At 36.8% G+C, this 23767-nt stretch overlaps 2 protein-coding genes across 7 annotated transcripts in view; both read right to left on the minus strand.

Moving 5' to 3' along the window:
- LOC115970932 (disease resistance protein RGA2-like) overlaps positions 1-21599 on the minus strand; it is a 55873-nt gene extending 34274 nt beyond the window's left edge. The window contains exon 1 of the mRNA XM_031090558.1: positions 21570-21599. The gene's annotated coding sequence lies outside the window, so the exon portion shown is untranslated. The remainder of the gene's footprint in view (positions 1-21569) is intronic.
- LOC115970934 (putative disease resistance protein RGA3) lies at positions 13416-21891 on the minus strand. Of its 6 annotated transcripts, none has more exons than XM_031090567.1 (6): positions 18845-21891; positions 18527-18748; positions 18185-18284; positions 17145-17318; positions 16148-16340; positions 13416-13993 (listed from the first exon to the last, which is right to left on the minus strand). In XM_031090567.1, the coding sequence occupies exon 1, from the start codon at positions 21870-21872 to the stop codon at positions 20529-20531; it is 1344 nt and encodes a 447-aa protein (XP_030946427.1). In that variant the 5' UTR covers positions 21873-21891; the 3' UTR covers positions 13416-13993; positions 16148-16340; positions 17145-17318; positions 18185-18284; positions 18527-18748; positions 18845-20528. The 6 variants fall into 6 exon arrangements, with proteins under 6 accessions (XP_030946427.1, XP_030946429.1, XP_030946428.1 ...); XM_031090569.1 differs by having other exon boundaries at positions 17135-17318; XM_031090568.1 differs by having other exon boundaries at positions 17018-17318.
- Positions 21892-23767: the final 1876 nt, after the last annotated feature.

Raw genomic sequence — 23767 nt, forward strand, 5'->3', positions numbered from 1 at the left:
CTTTTTTTTTTCAACCCTTTTGTTTACTCAACCGGCACTGTAGAAAGTTTTTTTTTTTTTTTTTTTTTTAAATATTGATATAAGCTGACATTTATATTGTTATACTGACATAACAAATTTCACAATATTTTCACAATTATTAATGTGTCAATTTCTTACAAGTCAAAATAAAATAATAAAATATGAGGTTGTAGCCAACCATAACTGAAAATAAATGTTTTAAAAAAAATGTTACAACACTTATTGTTATCACAATATTTTCACAATTGTTGAAATCTCAGTTTTTTATATATCAAATAAAAAAAAATGCTAAATCCACAACATTTTAACATTAATTTCACAACAAATCATAAGTAAACTATTATTGATGGATAGCATTAAAGTTTTTTTTTTTTTTTTTTTTCAGTAATCGGTTTGTGTTTTTTTTTTCTCTGAAATATTGATGTAAGTAGCATATATATTGTTATACTGACATAACAAATTTCACAATATTTTCACAATTATTGACGTGCCAATTTCTTACAAGTCGAAATAAAATAATAAAATATGAGACTAAGATTAACCATAACTGAAAATAAATATTTTGAGAAAGTGTTACAATACTTATTATTATCACAATATTTTCACAATTGTTGAAATCTCAATTTCTTATAAATCAAATAAAAAAATGTTAAATCCACAACATTTTAACATTAATTTCTACCATGCCTAAAGTTTTTTTTTTTTTCTCAGTAATCAGTTTGTGTTTTTTTTTTTTTTTTTTAAATATTTATGTAAGCTAGCATATATATTGCGATACCGACACAACAAATTTCACAATATTTTTATAAATATTGAAGTGTCAATTTCTTACAAGTCGAAATAAAATAATAAAATATGAGACTGTAACCAATCACAACTGAAAATAAATGTTTTGAGAATAACAACAACAATGTTATCAGTTTAAAACCAATAATAACTTGTCATTTACAATTTGATCTAAAAATGTTATAAATGTAGCATTTCTCTAAAAAAAATAAAAAAAAATATCTATTCGGATCCTAAAAATAAAGATATTGTGAAAATATTGTGATATTTTGTTGTATTCTTAGACTTCTTTTTTAATATAATCAAATTGGGTGAGCCAAAATTAATGATTTCACATACAAAATTTATATTAATTTCCTCACGACTGAAGGCAACACGTGCCTTGCACATGCAGCCAATGCTAGTATATATATAAAAAGAGAAACAGTTTTGTGGAATAATATTTGCCAAAAATTTTATTAGCAAGATAAGTATTATATAATTTTTATAATAAATTATATATGATAAATTGTTAACCGTTCTAATTTGAACCTCTAATAAAAATTATTTTTTTCGCACAAAAATAGTTTTACACTCTCAAACTACTGTTATTGTGGGAGATGGGGTGACAAAATTACATTCGGTGACAAAATTGCAGATTTAATGAAGCTTAGAGCATTCACACCCCCAAATGTCAGATGTAAGCATTTTTTAGGATTTAAGCCCAAAATCTTCACTACATCAGAAATTGTAAAAGCCAAGTATTACAAAAAATTTGCAATACTGTTACAGTGCAATTCTTCAACTCTCCTATTATTATTCAATTCTCCCTCTCCTACTTTTTATTAAATGCACTGTAGTTAATATGTCGTATTGTAGATGATGGTGATTTTAGGATATATTATTTTATTGTGTAAAAATATTATTTTAATATGTTGTATTGTAAAATAAAAATTAAAATGATTTAGTATTATAAAATGATATTGTATAATTGATAAAGTAACTTTTTAAAATAGTAAGGTAGAATTAAATGACATTCCAATACTCAACGTGGCCTTGCGTGAATGAAGGCCAATGCTCCATAATGGTTTCAATGTTGACAAAGAACCAATGTATTTTAGTTGGGAAGCATCTTTTCCCATTTAAGTCCTACGGCTTTCTGACGTCAAAAAAAAAAAGTCCTACGGTTTTCTTTAAATTTTATAGGACTATTTTGTAATGAAATATATATAATTTATTTTTAAGATATTCTTAAACTTATATATTAAAATTTTTCATTTGTGACAAAACATTTTTCTCGTAAGAGAATTTCATTTTAAATATATTAAATTATTAATTAAAAAATGTTCTTTTATAACATAACTCTCTGTCAAACCAACCAAGAGCAAGGATTTTTTTTTTCCCCTAAAATAAATAATGTCATAATGCTTTCTTTTTTTAAGTAATAATCAAATTCAAAAGTGATAGAATATAGCGCGGATTAAGTTTTTTCGATCATCATGATTAGGGTTGTTCACAGGTCGGTCCAGGTCGGGTTTGTGCCCAACTCGAAACCGACCCGCCAGAATCGGGTGACAAAGAAATGCACCCGTCGGAGTAATCGAATCGGGCAGATTAGACCATCAACGGGCGGCGGGCGGGTCGGTCGAGGTCGAAAATCCAGAAAATGGCGAAAATCGGTGTGAAAATGGTGAAAATAAACACATGAAAATGGCGAAAATCCGACCAAAATCTTCGAGGTTTCTCCAGATTCGGCCTAATCTAGGCCATTTTCGACAAGATCTTGGCTAGATCCGGCGAAATCTCGCTGAGATCTTGACGAAAATGGTTTAGATCTCACCGGATCTACCAAATAGCATCGGAAATCTTGTGGGTCGATCAGGTCGGTTTGATCGGATTCTGGAGAGGGAAAACCGACCTCCGACCCGCCAAACTCGGGTTTTGGAGAAACAAACCCGTCGCCGACCTCCGGAGAAGTCGGATCGGTCGGCGGAGGGTCGGGTTCGGTCAGCGGCGGCGGGTGAGTCGGGTTGGCCGGGTCTCTGGACAGCCCTAATCATGATCAGTAGAAAGAAAAGAGAAAAATAGAGTTGCCCCACCATTCAAGAAACTTCAATTTGTAGCCTTCTATTTTAATGTTATATTTAATCCCAAACCAATTCATCTCTTTTGAAGAATATAAAGTATACCACCGCACACCCTTGGTGCGATAATCACTTCACAAGTATAAGTGCTTGTGAGGTGTAAGGGACAAGGGCCGAAGTTCAAGTCTCCAAGAGAGAGTTTCACACACATATACACTTAGGTTATGCTAAAGTAGAATTCTATTTTGTATCCAAAAAAAAATACAAAGTTTGCTCTCTCTCTCTCTCTCTCTCTCTCTCTTGAATATATTACTTATCTCAATACATCCGTAAATATTTACCAAATCAAAACATACCCATATGAAGATATCTTGAAAATAAACAAAATTTCAAATCAATTGTCGCCTAATAATGATTGATTGAACTAATTAGGAAAACAATTTGTTGTTGATAATTAATTGAGATTATTTTCTCTGTAACAACTTTGAATTTGTCCACCCAAAAACATTATCAAATAAACAATTATTAGCAAAATCTCATAAATAAGTTTCTATATGCATCATTATAAAATAATAATAATGAAAATGAAAATACAATTGCAAAATATGTCACTCATTCAATTATTTATGTTTGACTAACCTTTGATTTTTTCTAACTAAGTGGCACTCTAAAGTGTAGGGGTGTCAAGGAGACCCGGTGACCCGCTCAACCAGGCTAACCCGCCCGATTCCGACCCGCCACCACCCGATCCGACGACTCCAGTGGTCGGACGCGGGTTCTGAACTGTCAAACCCGACCCCCAGTGGGTCGGTTGACGATTTTGCATTTCAAAACCCGTGAAACTCGACCCGAACCGATACCTTTAACGTTTCCGGCGAAATATTACGCAACCCAAACCAATCTCCGATACCTTTAAACGTTTCCGGCGAAATATTAAGCAACCTAGACCAAATCTCCAATACCTTTAACGTTTCCGGCGAAATATTCAGCATACCAGATCAAATACGGCGAGATCTCGACGTTATCCGACGAAATCTAGGCCAGATCTCGACGAATACGGCCAGATTTCTGCCAGATCTCGTCGTATCTGGCCAGATTTCGACCAGATCTCGCCGGATCGGCCAGATTTCGTCCTCGGCTATGAAACCCGAAACTGACCCGATACAACCCGAAACTGACAAGACCCGAACCGAAAAATCCGGCCAGTCGTTTGGGTCGGTTTCGGGTCATATTTTAATCCACCCGACTGAGTCAGGTCGGTTCCGAGTTGGGCACAAACCCGACCCGTGGACACCCCTACTAGAGCGTACTTCTAAAACAACTAATAAGAGTACTTTATATACAAAAACTACACATTTTTCCACCCAAAAGGATTAAAAGATAAACAAAATTTAATAAAGTCTCATAGTTTAACATCAAAATGAATCACTTAAAAAACAAAAACCAAATTCTAACTTACAAAACAATTAATTATTAATCAAAATCAAATCAAACTAATGAGATAAAGAAAAAGAATTTTTGATCAAGAATTAAAATACCAAAATACCTAAATATGCATAAAGTCAATACAAATTTGCCAACAAGAGAAACAAATGTGATATGACAATTAAATCAACAATAAGACGAAGAACCATTTATAGAGAAAAAAGTGGTTGAAACAATTAAAAAATCTAATAAAAAAACAGTATTGAAGAGAGAGAGTATTGATATTTTTTTTGTTATAGACAACTTCAAACAGGAGGTAAAAATGAAGTAATAAGAAATTTATATCAAAATTAAGATGGAAGAGGAAGAGTGAAAGTAGATGAAAGGCTGAAGAAAGTGAAATGGCAGAATTTAATAAAATATAAAGGAGAAAATTTTGAAATCTATAAAGGGAATCAAGTGAAAATTTTAAGAAGATAATGATTGGAGGAGATAAAAGATTGAATTTAGAAGACAAATGGCTAAGGAAGATGAAAAGTTTAACAAGTAAAAATTGCACTAAAAAAAAAAAAAGATGCTAATGACGTTGTGCGGAGCTTTGTAAAATTTATTGTGTAACTTCCATTATTATATATATTAGTCGCAAACTTGCGCGTTGCACGTAATAATTTTTTTAGGGTAGTCTCGTTAAATTTATTTTTTGCAATTTGGATTTTGGACTATATTTTAACAAAGAGTAATGTACTTTATAATTATATTTTCATTCTATCGTATTAACTCAAAAAAATAATTATATTTTCATTTATTATAGGAACAATAAAAAATGTAATATATATATACACACACACATACATACATACATACGTATATATATATATATATAATTTATGTTGTACCAAAATGAAAACAATACAACTTTTCTCAGGAATTCAAAAGGCAAGTTAGCGAAAATATTCAGTTTCGAATAAAATTTATTTATAACATTTTTTTGTAACATTAAAAAGTATATAAAATTTGAAAATTAGTTTTTTTTTTTTTTAAAAATTCTCAACCCTAATTTTTTCTACCTTACAATCTAAAATACCAAAAAATATATCTAAAAAATTAAAAAAAAAAACTTAACAATGATTAATTGGACCGATTAGGGAAACAATTTGTTGTTGATAATCTATTGAGGTTATTTTCTTTGCAGAAATTGCAAATTTGCCCACCCAAAAAGATTATCAAATAAACAATTATTCACAAAATCTCATAATTATGTTTCTATGTATGCATGGTTATAAAATAATAATGTGGGGCCAGAGAATTTGAGGTCCCGACCCACTTTCCATTAGGGCCCAAGGCCTGCACCGAGGAGGGTAGTTGCCGAGGACAAGTGGTGCAGGTCCCAATGGCCTAGAGGTGTAGCCGAGGATGACCCTGTCCTCGGCATCCTACGGGCCAAAAGGGAAGAACGACGCGTCATCAAAGGCAGCCTCCAAAACGCTTCCAAAAGAAAAGGCGAGTAGAGTGAGACTCACACGAGGGTACAGTGTGGGAATGGCTCAAGGAAAAAGACGTCAGCTCCGCATTGAATGCGCCAACAAACGTCCTAACCATATTGATGGAAAAAGCCCCTGAATAGCGTGGTTTCGGTTATTGCGAATAACAGAAAGTGGGGGGAGGCAGCTAATGAGACAGGTACTCGAGTAGTTACCTGTCTGACCAACAGATGGAAGGTCAGGATCAATTGAAAAGGGCTATATAATGCAAGGTTCCATGCGCCAAAAAAGGGGGGACACATCGTCTCCTGGACCATGAAGCCCTAAAAAATGAGAATAATAAGAACACGAAACTCCTCGGACGAGGTCCAAGGACCGAGCCATTCAGATTGAGTTGGAAACAAGTCTTATAAGATACGTTAGCTTCACCCTTGTGTGATTATTATGAAAATTATGACTAACCACCGTCCAGTGACCAAGGCCTAGCCTTTCAGCCCACTCTCTACAAATTTATTGTTTGGGCTTTTAACGTCCGAACCCAATACACCAACTTGGGGTCGTTACAAATTGAGTCCTTACGGCGCTGTCTGTGGGAAGGCTTGTGCGTTGGCATAGGCGGTGGTAGAATCAAGCCCTTGTCAAACAAGGATCTGCGAAAGCTCCTCCATCATTTCCAGTAGCACGCTATTGTTGTCTTAATATAAAGTTCCACTAGGGGCTACATGTCGCAGTGTCAGTGGCACGGGCAGTCCTAAGGGCTTCCAACATCAAGTTAACGCATCACACCTTGGTCGAAGGGCTAATCCTCGAAAGTTTTGGACAGAATCAAGGTATTGTATGGTCCTTGGACTCAAACCTATGGGGAAACCAACAACTTAAAGAAAATCTAAGTTTTTGACAGAACCAAGGTCTTGCATGGTCCTCGGACTCAAACCTGTGGGGAAACCAACTACTCCAAGAAAATCTAAGTACCAGGCCCGGCTCAACAACACACTCGGCACCTCGGATGATGCCTTTGGTTCCCCAAAAATATGTTTAGATACAAATTCAACGCCCTATGGGTGCGGGTAAGTTAGAATTCTGGGATGTGACCCTACATGTGTCATATGCACAACTATTCATGCATGTTAGGGTAACTAGTTCAAAAACCATGAGATTCGCAATAGTAGTAAATATTGGCAAGGGCAGCGAACATGTAATTTAAAGGAAAAAGGAAGAAAAGAATTTTATACATGTGGTCAAAGAGTTTAATTACAAGCAAACTATAAAGTCCTCAAAATAAAAGGGAAACTAATTAATAGAAAAACTATAAACAAATACAAAAGTTGGCCAGGACTTCTACTTCTTCGGTTTCGTTTTGGCCACTTCCTGGAAAGGCTGAGCAGGGTTAGCCTCGGAGCCCCGGGAGACATCCCCTTCCTAGGAAGGCTGAGCAAGATTAGCCTCGGTACCCTTGGAGACATCAGCAAGGGGAATGGCCTGAAGAGGCTGAACGAAGAAAGCCGGCTCCTCGGCACCGGAGACCTGAGCACTGACTGTAGACTTGGCAGCCTTCTGAGGCATCTCAGGATTTAGACCCCCAGGTGTTTCTGTCACCTCATGAGGCTCTCCTCCCTCAGTCGACTTGCCAGAAATGACAATGAGCTGAGCAACTTCTGACTGGGCAGCCTCGGCCTCCTTTGGAACGCTCTCAGCCTCGAAGCTGGCGGAGGCGGTCTCACGAATGGTTGGAGGATAAAATATGCTCTCCGCCTTCCATAAATCGGACGAAGCCTTCACCCTAGCTCGTTTAAGGGCCTCGTTCCAAACCTGGGAGCAGTATAGCCTGCATACGCTAGGGATTTGAGCTTTAAGGTGGGCCTGGGTTTTAGCCACCCTTGCCTCGTAACCCTCCTCCTCGGCCTTGTCCTTAGCAGTTTCGGCCTCAGTCCTGGCAAACTCAGCCTTCGTCTTGGCCCTCACAGCTTCATCCCTCACAAATTCCGCCACGCCCTTAGCATTGTCTGCCTCGATCAGTTTCTTCTTTAAATCATTGATCTGCTCCTTGGCGATCTCCAGTTGCTCCTCGGCCGCAAGTAGGCGTCTCGTCTGTTCCTCGGCCTGTTTTTGGGCCCCGGTCAAACTTGCCTGGGCATTATCCCTGGCTCTGGTTGCCTCCTTTAAGTCCTCCTTGGCCTTCGCGAGGTCAGCCTCGGACTTTTTGAGGGTTTGCGCAGCGTCTATACGTTTATTGCGCTCAAGCTCTGCGGTCTGGCTCTGCCCCTTAACTTCTTCCTCCATCCTATAGGTGGCCTGGATAGCCTGCCAATTGAGACAAACACATTATGAATGAAAACCTGGGAGCAAGAATCGACAGAGTTTTAGGTTTCAAAAGCCTTACCATACCCAGGTACTTTTTCGCATTAAGGAAAACCTTCTGCATCCTCATATTTTTCAACTCCCCCATATCAGTAGGAAGCAGTAGGGCCCTCTCTAGCGCGTCGACCACGTAAGCGCCTTCGCCGTGCCCAAGGTTTCTGATTGATGCGTTTTCCATCAATGGCTTCCCATGGAGCATTGGGGCAGGAAGCCACGCGCTCGGCGCAGACTGGGCATCGATCCTTTTCCCCTGGCTTTGATGCCAGATCTTTAACTGTTTTTGAGCTGGCGGGGCTTCGTCCTCCTCTCGAGGGGATTGGGATTTCTCCCCATCCATTGGCTCTTTACCTTTGGGACTCCTCTTTCTCTTTGGGCCAGTGGGCTCAAGCCGAGGAGGCAGTGCTGATTGGGGAGGAGCAGGAAGTTTGGGGCGAGGAGATTGTGGATGCGGCCTAGAAGGAGAAGACCTATTCTGGACAGGCTGGGGCTGAGGTGGGGGAGTTGGAACACTGGATTGTGACTTCCCTTGTGTACCCTTCCCCGGCTGACCCTCGATGAGGTCGAATAAGCTGGTCGGGGGCTTTCTCTTAAGACCCATCTTTGCCCGAGAAGATGTTCCCACTGACAATAGTTCCGCTTCGGACAAGCTTGAGTCACCCAGATCACCAGAGGGGTCCTCGGATGGGTCAGCTTGGTCAAATACCTCGAATCCCTCCTCGGACAGACCCAAATCACCTTTATCCTCCGCTGCTTGGTGAGACGAGGAGGAGCCTACCAATGGGATGCCCTCTGGGATAGGAGATCTTTCAGTGATCAAAAACCCAAACTGGACTACAATGATTTTCTGAAGCCGAGGATTGTTAGCTCTAATCACGTGCTTTGGGTCGGCGAATGACTTCTGGATGGGATCGTACTCTAAGATTTTGTGAGTGGCTCTGACTTGACCATCCTTGTCATTTACAAAAACTGCCGCCTGGAGAACAGTTTCCAAATCCACTCGGTTGACCAGATGAAAGTGTCGATGAAAGGCGTGCGAATCTGTAAAAAACAAAGAGGCATGTTCGTAGTTAGTAACCGAACTACACAAAATTAAGATGATGTAAAAGATTGGCCCCCTCCTACTTTCTACACCCCACCTGGTTCTCTCTCCACCATTGGGCAAGGAAGGCCATCGTGCCACTCCCCAGATACAATAAGAAAGTCCTTATTCAATCCTTTGTTGGACTCGGGGAGGCACTGGATTAGCCGAACCCTGTCGTCCCTTGTCTTCATATAGTAGGATTTACCCCTCAAATGTTGGAGGTTGTAGCACCAATTTACGTCATGATGGGGAGTCCAAATCTTCTGTCCCACTTTTCCTGCTCCACTCGATACTCCACCAATAAAAGCTTACCACGTGTTAACATAATTAATTAAATACTATCATTAATTAATAATGGTAATATTAATAAGTCAATAATTATAGTATTTAATTAATTATGTTAACACGTGACAAGTTTTTATTGGTGGAGTATAGAGTGGAGCAGAAAAAGTGGGACAGAATATTTGGATTCCATGATGGGGTAGTCTTAGCCCCATTTTTTCATTTAAGGTATCCACATAGCCCAGAATCCTAAACACATTAGCAGCACACTGGGTGGGAGCTAATCGGAAGTGTCTAAGGTAACTCCTCATTACCGGCCCCATGGGGATTCTCATACCCCCCTCTATGAAGGCGAGAAGGGGAATTACCACTTCGTCTGTCCTTCTCTTAAGATGCCACTCCCCCGCCTTACAGTATCTTAAACTTACATTGGGGGGTATCCTATAGTCGGCGATGAACTTTTCCATCGCCTCTTCGGTCTCAACCAACTTCTTCAATTTAACCATCTCTAGGAACTACTAAACAGACTCAGAGGACCATGGGAGAAAGAGAGGAACAATAGAAAAATGAACCCAGAAGAGAAAAAGCACGAGTTAGTGAGAGCAGAAGACTTACAGAAAGGAGAAAAGGTTCCTCGGACAAGCTTTTTATGCTGGAGATAGACTTGAATTTGGTTGAAAGTTTGACTGAACCCAGGATATGTGCACTAGAGCTCTTAAATGCGAAAGTGAAGGGGCAAATCAGTTCTAAAAATTATTTATACCTCTCCTCAAAAGTAACTGCGTGAGTTTTCCCGCCCATAAAGGTGAGGAAATCTCTACTGTTTGATTACCATCGCGCCATTGAACATGGGAAGCACAGAGCCACCCGTATTTAATAAAGACACGTTTCGCCTCCCAAGGCTCCAAGAACGTGTCTCGGGCAAACGAAGAGTCTCTGGAATTGATAATTGACAAGGATTGATAAATTATGACAGAGGCTTGATGTCATCAAAACTCTCCTCTTCGTTCGAGGATCCGGACAGCAGGATTTTGAGGGGCTATTGTGGGGCAGAGAATTTGAGGTCCTGACCCACTTTTCATTAGGGCCCAAGGCCAGCACCGAGGAGGGTAGTTGCCGAGGACAAGTGGTGCAGGTCCCAATGGCCTAGAGGTGCAGCCGAGGATGACCCTGTCTCGGCATCCTACGGGCCAAAAGGGAAGAACGACGCGTCATCAAAGGTAGCCTCCGAAACGCTCTCAAAAGAAAAGGCGAGCAGAGTGGGACTCGCATGAGGGTATAGTGTGGGAGTGGCTCAAGGAAAAGACGCCATCTCCGCATTGAATGCGCCAACAAATGTCCTAACCATATTGATGGGAAAAGACCCCTGAACAGTGTGGCTTCGGTTATTGCGACTAACAGAAAGTGGGAGGAGGCGGCTAATGAGACAGGTACTCGAGTAGTTACCTGCCTGACCAACAGATGGAAGGTCAGGTTTAACTAAAAAGGGTTATATAATCCAAGGTTCCATGCACCAAAAAAAGGGGGACATATCGTCTCCTGGACCAAGGAGCCCTAAAAATGGAGAATAATAAGAACACGAAACTCCTCGGACGAGGTCTAAGGACCGGGCCATTCAGATCGTGTTGGAAACAAGTCTTATAAGATACGTTAGCTTCACCCTTGTGTGATTACTATGAAAACCATGACTAACCACCATCCGGTGACCAAGACCTAGCCTTTCAGCTCACTCTCTACAAATTTATTGTTTGGGTTTTTAACGTTCGAACCCAACACACCAACTTGGGGTCATTACAAATTGAGTCCTTACAAATAATAATAATAGTAATAATACAATTGAAAAAGCTATAATACGTTACTCATCTGATTATATTTGTTGGACTAACCTTTACTTTTGTATGAATAAGTAACATTATTGAGTACTTCTAATTCAACTATTAAAAGTACTTTATCTAAAAAATTACAAATTTGTCCACTTAAAATGATTAAAAAATAAACAAAATTTAGTAAATTCTCATAGTTTAACATCTAAATGAATTACTAAAAAAAGAAAAGAAAAATCAAATTTTAACTTGCAAAACAACTAATTATTAACCCAAACTAATCAAACCAAAATGAGATAAAGAAAAAGAACTTGTGATCGGGAATTGGAATACGAAAATACCTAAAGATTCATAAAAGTCTATACAAATTTACCAAAAAGAGAAATAAATGTGATGTGACAATTAAATCAACAATAATAAAAAGAACCATTAGTAGAAAAAAAGTGGTTGAAACAATTAAATAATCCACCAAAAAATAAACAATGAGAGAGAGAGAGAGAGAGAGAGAGAGAGAGAGAGAGAGAGAGAGAGAGAGAGAGAGAGAGAGAGAGAGAGAGAGAGAGTATCATCTTTTTTGTCATGGACAACTTGGAAGGAATATGTGTGAGATGTGGAAATAAAGTAATAAGAAATTTATATGAAAATTAAAATGGAAGAGGAAGGGTGGAAGTAGATGAGAGAGGTTGAGCAAAGTGAAACGGTAGAATTTAAAAAGATATAAAGGAGAAAATTTAAAAAGATAATGATAGGAGGAGATGAAAGAATGAACTAAGAAGACAATGGTTGAAAAAGATGAAAAGTTAAACAAAGTAAAAATTGAAAAAAAAAAAATTAGAAAGGATGCTAAAGATATGCTGCAAAAAGGGTTTTGTAAATTTTTTTTTTTTTGGTTTTTGATTCATTATTTTGTTATAAACATATAAATTAAAATAGATGAATATGTAAAGTAATTTTATTTATATATTTAATATTGTAAAAAAAACTAGAAATAAATAATAAAAAGAATGATTATGTGGTTAATGATGTGGCAAATTAGGTGGCACAATAGGAGAATAGCAACGATAAATACTACATTTTAATTTATATATGTGTGTGTGTGTAAGACACATGAAATTTAATAAATTCAATAGTCTTAGAAAAAAATACTCATGTAAACAATATACAAAATCAAATAAATGTTGTGTCTTACATTTGACTAGAAATTGGAAAAATTTTGAGGATTTAAATGAGAGGAAATCTCCGTCTAACAAACTCAAACATTGCATTCATTGGAGATGATTAGGAAACGACGAAAACTAATTGATAAACACAATATATATATATATAGGATCCAAAATTCCAAATTTCTAATTAAAGCATTCTTGACATATTTGAGGAACCAAGGGATTTTTAGTCTTCTCTACCTTGAATCATTACTGGCCAGTCTTGGGATAATATGTTGTTAACAATATTGGACTGAAACTCGTTAACCGGCCCAAATCAAAGAGAAAAATATGGGTATAGGTATAAATTTTTGGACCCACGCATGAAAACAGATCAACCAGTAGCCCACATGCTGAAATGACTCAGCTTGAGTCAACTCATGGGTTGCATGGGTTAATCTTTCTTTTAAAAGGGAAATTTTTTTTAAAAATTTAATTTTGGCGAAGCCAGTGGGGAAGACATAAACACAAAATAAGCCAATGGGGAATTTTACCTTTACTAGCTAGTAAGCTTTTATACGAAGGCCACCATGATTCAGATCCTCTGCCTTTTCGTCACAGCAAATGGTATGCAGTGAGATACGTACTTGGTGTTTATTTAAGCCTGGCATAAATAAATCTCTCTGATTCTCTGAAGCATTTGTTGCTGACTAATCATGAGAGAATTGAAATTTTGCTAAACTGCTCCACTCTTTGGTCAATCCTCAGGCGTTGATACCACTTTGGTACATATAGGATCATGTCCTTACCAAAAGTTCAGCACTGTTTGAAAGAAGTACGAGCTTTTGCGGCTTTTGCCTGGTAAATCCACGGCCGGGCTAACATGCAGTTGTTAAAAATAAAGTAATTCATTAAAAAAAATTAAGTTATCATCACACTAATGTTACTATCCATATCCAAAATGCATGATTATAGAAATCAACATCCACACCAAATATATATATGTTCTATTACACTATATTTATTTAAATACAATTACTACAGAGCAAAGAAACAGCAAGAATAAAACGAACAAGGTGTACTGTACATAGTCAACAGTATACAACAAGACATATTGAAGTGCAGAAGCATCAAGCAAGAGCTTAGTAAGCTCAGTTGAAATGGCAAAGTCCACATCAGCAACAAAATGTAGTGCAAAAGCCCATCCAAACCACAGGCCTTGTTAACATCAACGCAACTGGTTTCTAGTGTATAACTCAACACACACTTGCTTCCAAACATGATTACAGTCATGACTCATGAGGGCTGTCTTCTCTGCAAATCCAATCATCTTTGAACCCAATTCTCCTCCCATACCACAAGCTTGGCTCATCAATATCATGACATTCTTTTTCCCCATCACTTTTGAAACCAATTAAATCATCAAAGCCCAATAATTCAAGAAAAATTGAAATGATGTTGCAGACTGTCTTGTTTCTTATATTCACCTCCCACGATGAAACTTGTATTAGAAGGTTTCCCGGTGGAACCACTGCACATAGAAATCAAACTCTTCTCAAACCTTCACACAATCTCTCTCTATACAAATTGTAAAAAGTATAATATTCACAAATGCTGTTTTTGAATTTACAAAAAGAGCAAGAGCAAATTACAAAGAAAAAATGCACTCATAGAAAAATACACGCACAGCTCCACTCTGATATACATATATAAAAATATACCAAAAGATTAACAAATACCCAAAATTTTACTCATTTATCCAAAATACTCGTAAAACTATCTCCCAAATTCAAGCCAATAACTGTCACAATCGCAACAAACACAATCAAACATTTTCTCATAAGAAACAAAGATACACTAAGCCCATAAACAAAACCAAGAACCTCAAAACTTAAATTATATCTTTTTCTTACATTTTCTTAGAAACCAACCAAAATGCTTTAAGTATCCATAAACTAAAATGGAAATCCCCATATCCAATTGATCTTTTCCCCATTCATTAATTCATTCATTCTCTTTTTCTGTTTCTTATATGTTTCAACAAACCAAAAATTGATATTTTAAAAAATAATCGTACTCTTATTAACAAATCAATCAATCAAATGAAACCAAATGCACTAGAGATATTCAGAAAATAGGTTTAAAACTCCCATACCATCAGAAACAATAGGAAAGCAACACTGTATTTAGAAATTTACTTAAAGCAAACACAACAAAGCACAATCCACATGTAATGTAAAAATCATGGCAGTAAGATGCCATAACCCAGACAATGAAAAGCACAACCCAACAATCTAACCAACTAATACACATACTATAATGTAGCATGATAAAAAAAAAGGAATTTTCAAGAAAGAAAAAAGCATAAAAATTTTAAACTAGAAAGCAAATTAGCAAACACCTGAAACATATTTGACAATATTAAAGCCCAATGAATCAAGCCAAAATAATGTAAAGCATGTGATTGTCACCCCCATTAACCTTGCAGCAGACCTATGCCCAACACAAAATCAAATGCTGAAAGCATGGTCTTTTTCAATCACTACATAACACAACAATGCGTTCTTTCAAAAAAGGGAAAGGTTTTGCTGCATACAGGGGTATATGGCAGCAAAAAGAAAGGGACATGTGTTCAAGCCATGGCCATTGAGTCAAACCCAATCAACGTTGTGATCTTTGAAAATGGGTGGTGTTCTATGTTGTGGGAGATAGTACAGAAAAGTGAGAGAGAAGGAAAAACGTATGATCATCACCATTAAAGAAGAAATGACTTGTTGAAGGAGAAGTCACAATTTTTTGACTACTCCTTTTCAACCTATTTTTGGGCAAATTGAGAAGTCATTCTGCCAGATGACTTTATTTTGTATTAATAAAGGATTCAAATTCCCAGCTTTAGACGCCAACAAATATATATATATATATATATATATTTGTTTTTTCTTTTAAGACAAAAGTTAAAAAGTTATTTAAAAAAAAAAAGAGATTAAGCCCGGTTTTAAGTTTAGAAATCAATAATTGAACTTATGATTTCATAACTACCATATAATGCCACACTATTTGGAAGGTATGACAATTTTGGGAATAATAATTTCTATTTTAAAAAATAGCAAAGAGACCACATCCTCAGCCTGGTTCCAGTGCTTGTTGTAAAAGTATTACATGGAAGAATAAAGGGATTTTTATATATCTCATTCTTGATTCTTATATGAGCATTAATTTAGTCCTTGCATTTTCAATTTGAATAATTGACTCCTTGGAGATTATAATGTGAGTCAAATTAGTCCCTGCAATTTCAATTTGAACACTTGACCCCTTAGACATTATTTTTGTGTGTCGGTTTAGTTCCTTCATCTTACCATTAACAATGTTATTCTAAGAGTAATTTACTTAGGTGAGATCAGACGATTTTTTTTTTTTTTTTAATGAATAAGTCCTACTTATTAATTGAGACAAAGTCACTACCTAAATACGAATTCAAATAGAAACATGAAAATTTTACTTTATGCATGTATCTGTATCAATATCACGCAAGAGCATTCTGTAGCTAAATTGTAGTACTTTCTCCCCACTGGAGAATAAGATGGAAAGATCTCTAATGTGTTAATTATAAAGCCAACCAAGAAGAAAGAATTGAATGCATTGCAAGATCATCAATTGGGTAGAAAAAATTGTAATTCATGCTTACATGTTTGTAATATAATGTGCATATCTTGCACTTGAATGCATAGGGAGTAGCTCCCAGCCATTTATAGAATCAGCCCAAGTTTAAGCAGCTTCATGCTGGTGATGTTATATTTCTTCTTCAACTTCTTGTACACAATCCATGGCAGCAGCTCCAGCAGATTTCACAGTAATTTCTTATGTACAGCTAAAATTACCTACAATAATAAGAGATACCTGTATTAGAGTAAAGATTTTTAACAGAAGACCAAAGCTCAAGTTGATCTCAAACTGGACAACATTAGAGCATGAGATGGAAAACTGGCCGCGAAATAAGAACATATAATAATGAACAAATTCAGAGACATGAGTCTAAAGAGACACCGAAGCATTGGAACATATTTAACAAATCATTACAACATAATGTCCGGAGAGACATAACAGGCCACAGCACAAGTGAAGGACCATTATTCGGGAATCTAAATGAACTACAACAACCACAAATGAGATTTCAAATAGCCTCACTTATTGTGATTCTTCTTCTTTTTCTTCTTCTTCCTCTCTCTCTCTCTCAAACACACACACACACACACACACATATAAGTATATGTATATATATATATATATATATATATCTTTGCTCAGCAGAACTTTAGCCAGAATCAGCTACTCCTCAAGCCTAATCTCAAATTTAAAATCCCCAACACTTTTGATTATTACGGTAGTACAATGCCAAATGCCATTTAAGAACAACTCACATAATTTTCTTCTAAAACTATAATCACTATTATGAGATCCAAATTCATTGGGAAAGGCCTATATATCTTTAACGCAACACAAAACCAAGAAGAAATCTAAAATTTTAGAACTTTGAGGATGAAAGAAAAGGAGCCACCTTTGGATGGAGCCTAAAAGACACTATAACCTTGATTTTGTCTTGTATATATTCCATTGTTCATTACTTTTATAATTCAAACTCTTTGAAGCAAGCCATGATTGTAAGCTATAAAACCTTAATTTACCCATGCTTCAATAGCTGGCTTGTTGCACAATTACAGAGCCCTAAACTTTTGAATAAGCACCAACTCTGATGGACAGGTTCATTCCCTCCAAACTCTAGGTGAGCAATTTTTACCAATTGTCCCCTGTTTCCTGCTGGCACCCTTTCAAAGTTTGCTTTGTGCTTCAAACTATTTCTGCATAGTGAATATGAAATTGTAAATAAATTGTCCAAAACATCAGCAGAAAAATATAGACTATGCAGATGTTATCAACATTTAAGTTATGGATAATTAAGAATTTATGCTAATTGCACCCAACTGACAATAAGATTATTGTAATTATTTTGTAGTTGAGACACCAAAAAGGCCATCTTGTAATTCTGAGGCAATCTTCTCTCTCTCTCTCTCTCTCTCTCTCTCTCTCTTCCTTTTCTTAGTTATTATAATTTTTGCATTTGTTCTACAGAGTTTCTAAACACATTTGGTTATTCCTTAAGCCTAATCTCAACCTTTAAATCCTTAAACCCAATCATTAGTGCAGTACGATTCCTGATGCCATTAATGACCAAGCAATCTCTTCTTCAAACAGTGTAATCCAGTTAATGATACCCCAAAATCGTAGGAAAAGGTCTGTGGTTTTATAGAGCAACACCTAAGCAAGAAGAAATAAGTTAAGTTTAGAGCACTAAACAGTGGTTCTAGGCAGCACACTGAAGGTGTCAAATGCCATAGTGTAATCCTAATGATACTATAGCTAATCAAGATACTACCATGCCAACTAGTGCAAAATTATGCCATTGAACTCAGAGTGAAAAATAAGAAAGAATAACACAGGAAAGAAGAAGGTTTGTATGTGAGCTAATTCTCCACCCTTCTACGAATTAATAAGTAAAGCTTTATTACGATAATAATAAACTTCACTTCTTCATCAGATATACTGTAAACCAGAATAATTTTGGGAAACACAGAAGTACTCGAATCATGAACATATGCTTAGCCAAAGAAAGGAGAAAAAAAAACCAAAAAAATCGTGAACCTATATTAGAGAAGAAAAACCACACCAATGTGTTTTTGTTTTTTTTCCTTCATCATCATCCATGTATGAAACGGCCCGTTGTCTAGAAGAATCTTACATACCAACTTGTCAGACGTCAACAATAGCTGCAAACATCCACATACAAATCTAATATTAACTTCAAATGGAACACAAGAAGTAAAACAATTCCAAGATCACTCAATGACAAAAAGCTAAGAGGTCAAGCACTGTCCAAGGAGGCATTATGATTTTATGATATTGTAACTATCCTTTAAGAGGTCAAGACTACATGAAAACATGAAACAAAATCCATGTTATGTAGTTGCCACATTCCAAACAAGACTTATTAATTAATTAAACCTGATACCTTCTTCTAGCTCATCCATTTGCTCTAAATCCATAATGACGTCTCCATCTTCTTCTACAGTACATGCCACGATCACAGTGATTTCCCTCTTGCTGTCTTCTCCCCTCTGAGCGCTTCCCTAAAGCAGCAAGGTGTGCGTCTCCGTCCTTTCGTGTGCAAGAGAGTTGCTCAAGCTTGGCTTAAATCTCTGTGATTCTCCCATTTGAAATCCTCTTGTTCTTTCTGCAATTTCAGCATCAATCACACATTTAGAAACCCAGGCTATTTCTAGGCGAAGAAAAAGAAACTAGCCCAATCCAAAAAGAGTGAAGAACATACCAGGGAAGTGAGAAATATTGGCCCAATCCTCTCCATTTTCCTTCTCGCATCTTTGCTCTAATGGGGGACAACCACAAATATTCAGGGTCTGTAAAGAGGTGAGTTGACTCATCCCTTCGGGAACCGACGTCAGATTGGGACACTCCCAAATCTCTAATCTCTTAAGAGAAGTTAGGCTTTTCAACCACTCCTCTGGCAGAGACTCCAAGTCCTGCACCTCCCTCATATACAAATCCTTTAATTTGGAGAGAGGGGAGGAGGAAGAGGACGGAAATGTAGAAGCCGTATTCATCGTCTTCATCTCAATCGTCTGTTCCAATGGCTTCCAGCTGGTATTAATCATATAGAGCCCTTCAAGATTTGGAAATAGCGGCATCCAATTCGTCATCTTAGGGCAATCCCAGAAACTAAAAAATGAAAGACACGGAAAGGAAGGCAAGGGTATTGTTGATGTCGCTGTTGCCTCCTTGCCCTTATCCACAATATCCCTCCCCCACCATCCTTTTAGATTTGGGCAATTCTCGAGATAGAATCTCTCAAGAGATGGGAAAAATGTTGATGGTGATGCAAGTGAAGCAGATATCTCATCATTGATATCACCGTCTGTCATGTACTCCAGCCCATACATTTCCCGAATATGTAGTTGTCGGAGAGATGGGAGTTGATATAGCGGTGGCAAATATTGGCACTTCTTACAATTGCCTATATTTAATGTTTGAAGAGAAGTCAATTGTCCTAATTCATTTGGCATATGAGTCAAATTCTCACAACCATTTATGTTAAGGTCCCTGAGGCTGACCAATTTTTGCATGTCAGCTGGTAACTCACTTAGCTTTTCACATTGAGAGAGATTTAATGTTTGAAGAGAAGTCAATTGCCCAAATTCACGGGGCATATGAGACAAATTCTTACAACCATTTATGTCGAGGTGTTTGAGGCTGACCAATTTTCGAATATTTGTTGGTAATTCCCGAAGCATTGTACAACAAGAGAGATCTAATGTTTGAAGAGAAGTCAATTGCCCAAATCCATATGGCATAAGAGTCTAATTCTCACAATTATTTATGTAAACGTACTTGAGGCTAACCAATTTTTGAAAATTTGTTGGTAACTCCTTAAGATTAGTACAACAAGAGAGCTTTAATGTTTGCAAATTCACTAATCTAGTAATAGAACTAGGGAGAACTTCAATTTCATTATAGGAGAGATCAAGGTACTTCAGATGCATCAACTTACCAATGGCATTTGGCAATATATTAAATTTTAAACCATGTAAGTCCAAGGCACGCAAGTATCTAAAACTAGAAATAAGAGTTTTGAGAGTTAATTCTTCAATTGTTCCATGATCATACTTCCAATTATTGTTTGCCAATATAAATGTTCTAATCTTATTTGCTTTTACCAAGGTGCTTAAATTCTCCTCAAAGAATGAAACATTGTAAAATGGAAACGATAGATGGCGTCCTTTTTCTTTCACATTTTTTGCACTAGTATCAACCAGTATACAATCAGTATTTGATACATATTGTGCAAGATCATGGATTAAGTCATGCATTTTAAACTTCCTATTCATGCCTCCATCTTCTTCTGCTTCTTGGAAGAAGGATCTCCAAAGTAGCTCCATGAAGTACTCATTGGCAACATGCTCTAGTTCACGGCTCTCCTCAGATGATTGGATAAAACCTTATGATATCCATAATTGTATCAATGTCAACTTATCGATCAAATAATCTTTGGGAAACAATGAACAATATGCAAAACAACATTTTAAATGTGATGGGAGATAATTGTAACTCAATTTTAAAACCGGCATAATACCATCTTTTAATTGAGTTACATCCGTGAGTTTAGTATTCTTGATGTATGACCACTCAACTTCAGTTTTTTTGAAGAATAAGACTTTTCCTATTGTCCTTATAGCAAGAGGTACTCCTTGACATTTTTCTACTATGTCCATCCCAATTGCTTCGAGGTTAGAATTGATGGTCTCCTGGCCTTTTTTAAATGCCATTTTCTTCAATAATGACCAAGATTGATCCCTTGACAAGCCTTTTAGAAAATACGGTGAGATGGTACTAGTAATCTCCGCAACCATGTTGGTTCGCGTAGTTATCACCACCTTACTTCCCTTTGCACCACCCATCAAAAGTCTTTTCAAATTATACCAATTTTCATTATCCTCATTCCAGACATCATCCAATACAAGTAAGTACTTCTTTTGGTTGATAGTTCTACGAAGTTCATTTTGCAATGGATCCATGTCTAGGTTTTCGGGTTTTTTACTAGTTGTAGATCCAATTATCATTTCGACAATTGTTTTAATATCAAAGACATCAGAGACACACACCCATATCTTCAATTCAAAATTAGTTTGGACCTTCTTATCATTGAATACATATTGGGCCAGTGTGGTTTTTCCTAGCCCACCAATTCCCACTATTGATATGAATGAAACATTATCTTCCCCGTCAAAGTCCAACAACAGATCTATGATGGCTTGCTTATCCTTTTCTCTCCCGATAACTTCTTCATCAGGTACAAAAGAGTGAGTTTGATCCCTCCCCCTAGTCACAACTCGTGTCTCTAAAGGACAACCTACCAACTTCAACTGAAATTGGTCCCTATCATTTGATATATCATTAAGCCTCTCCCTCATAGCTTTTATTTTGCAAGCCATGTTAAGACTAAAAACGAGTTGGTTTGAACTTGAAAAGAAAATACGTACCTTCTTTGCCATTTTATCACCACCCATCACATTTTGCCGCAACACATGAGTGGAGACCTCGCTCAACAAGTCATCAGCATCAAAAACTGCATCTCTGAGCTTCATGAGCCAGTCCTTGACTTGGTGGTTCTTGAACCGTTGCTCCTCTGCATCCACAAGTACAGCTTGAATGGTGGAAACAGTGTTCTTCATTTTTTCGAGATCATCTTTGACACCCCAGATGGATCCAATCTGTTTGAGAGTGGAGGAGCCCAACGTTTCAATGATCTTCTGTGCAACGCCATACAGGATTGCGTCGGCCATTTTTTCTTGTTGGATGATAGAAAACGTAGCAAGCTTAGCTGATAGAGTAGTTTGAAATATGGGAGGAGGAAAATTAAAGTGGTTGTGAAGGAAGACTTGGCTAGTTATGTAAAGACAAAGTCCGCTTAGAAATTAACGGACAAATGTGAACAACGGCTCCACTCCTCCATAATGGTTTCGTGGGAAGACAAAAGAAAAGGTCAAGAAGGCCGGCCAGTACTTGTCAATAATTGACTGGAAAGGAAAATGATTTGTATTACCAAAAAAAAAAAAAAAAGGCAAGAATAAAATGAAAACGGTGTACTTGGTGAAAACTGGAAAGTAAGCAACAGTACAAAATGAAGCGCAGAAGCCTCGTTAATATAATAACATTACAACACACCCTTTCTGTCCTCCCCCCCTTCATTTTGGAAAAAAAATCAAGGAGTACTTTTTGAATACCTCTTATTTTGTTAAAAACTAAAAGTAATAAAAAAGTTATTGTTCATTCTGTGATTACTATTTATATGCCTTGGTGCACTGTTCATGGGAGGCGTTGGTCCCAAAAAAAGAAAAGAAAAGCTAAAAACGCAAAAAACACCAGACACAGGAAGTTTCCAAATGCATACATAGATTACAAATTTAACACTTGCCCCCCCCCCCCCCCCCAAGCAAATCTTTTAAACAAAAAGAAAAAGCCCATTAAAAATTTACAAATCTAAAATCCCAAAAAATACAAATCAGTAAACCCAAAAAATTAGGCCAACAACAAAGTCAAAATAGAAAGGCTACAAAAAATTGAGTACAATCAGAAAATTTACCAAAAATATTAGCCCAGCCCTTAAAAAATTTGAAACAAAACCAATCTGACATCAAATCATTCTATCAAATTGCGCCCCCCCCCCCCCCAAAAAAACCCTAACCCAGAGAGAGACACTAGTACTGAGGCGTGAGGCAAAGGGAATGAAGACTGAGACCAAAAATGCAATAGCATGGCACGGCATGTCGGTAGCAGATCTGCTTCTGAGAGAGACCAAGAAGGCTCCAGTATGGTATTTCCCTTTCTCATCTTAGTTGAGTAGAGGCAAAGCCTCTTTTCTCTTAATCTCTCTCTCTATAACTCTCTTCTCTCTCTTTTTCAATGGAAGATGGAGAGCTCTCTCTTTTTTTTTTTTTTTTGCTAAACGAAGAATCACTATTTCTATATCAAAAATTTAGATGAAAATAGCCAAATATCACGTTTTTGCAAAATTTGTGGCAAACTAGCACTAGTTTGAAAATATGATTTTTTAGTACTCGAGTTTCACAAAATCAAGTTCTAAATAGTACTCGAGTTCAGTGAACTCAAGTTCCTAGGAGAGTCGCCAGCATGGTGCTGTTGACCTAGAATTTGATCCATTAAAAAACAAAATCATAAATGCTACTGAGGAATTTACAAACAGTGGAAAGGGCAAAATTAATGGCTCTCCTAGAAAAATGCACAGAAGCAAAGGGATGGATACATAAAACACCTCCACTCTGCTATGAACATTTATAAAGTATAGGGTAAATTACAATTTTTTTTGTTTGATTTGAACAAAATTAGCTGTTATCTTTTACACCATATTTCAGTTTAGTTTATAACCTTTTAATTGTGTCAATTTGATCTTTAATCTTTTGATATTGTGTCAAAATGGTACTTACTGTTAAATGATAAATGAAAAATGCTGAGGTAGTTAATAACTAAAATAAAAAAATGATTTTTTAGTCACAGAGACTTCCATCTAGATTGCCACATCAGCATCATAATTAAATAAAATATTAATCTTCATTCAGCAATTTATTAAGAAAAAAAAAAAAATCTTAATCTGGATTTTTTTTCCTTTCAATATTTCTTGGCATCCAATGCAAACACACCCCGAAATCAAGTCCTACAA

This window comes from Quercus lobata, chromosome 12, assembly GCF_001633185.2.
Source record: "Quercus lobata isolate SW786 chromosome 12, ValleyOak3.0 Primary Assembly, whole genome shotgun sequence".
NCBI classification, from domain to species: Eukaryota; Viridiplantae; Streptophyta; class Magnoliopsida; order Fagales; family Fagaceae; genus Quercus; species Quercus lobata.

Bases quoted from the DNA above. Each gene is read 5' to 3' on its own strand.
- LOC115970934 (XM_031090570.1), bottom strand. From the start codon at position 21,872: ATGGCCGACGCAATCCTGTATGGCGTTGCACAGAAGATCATTGAAACG.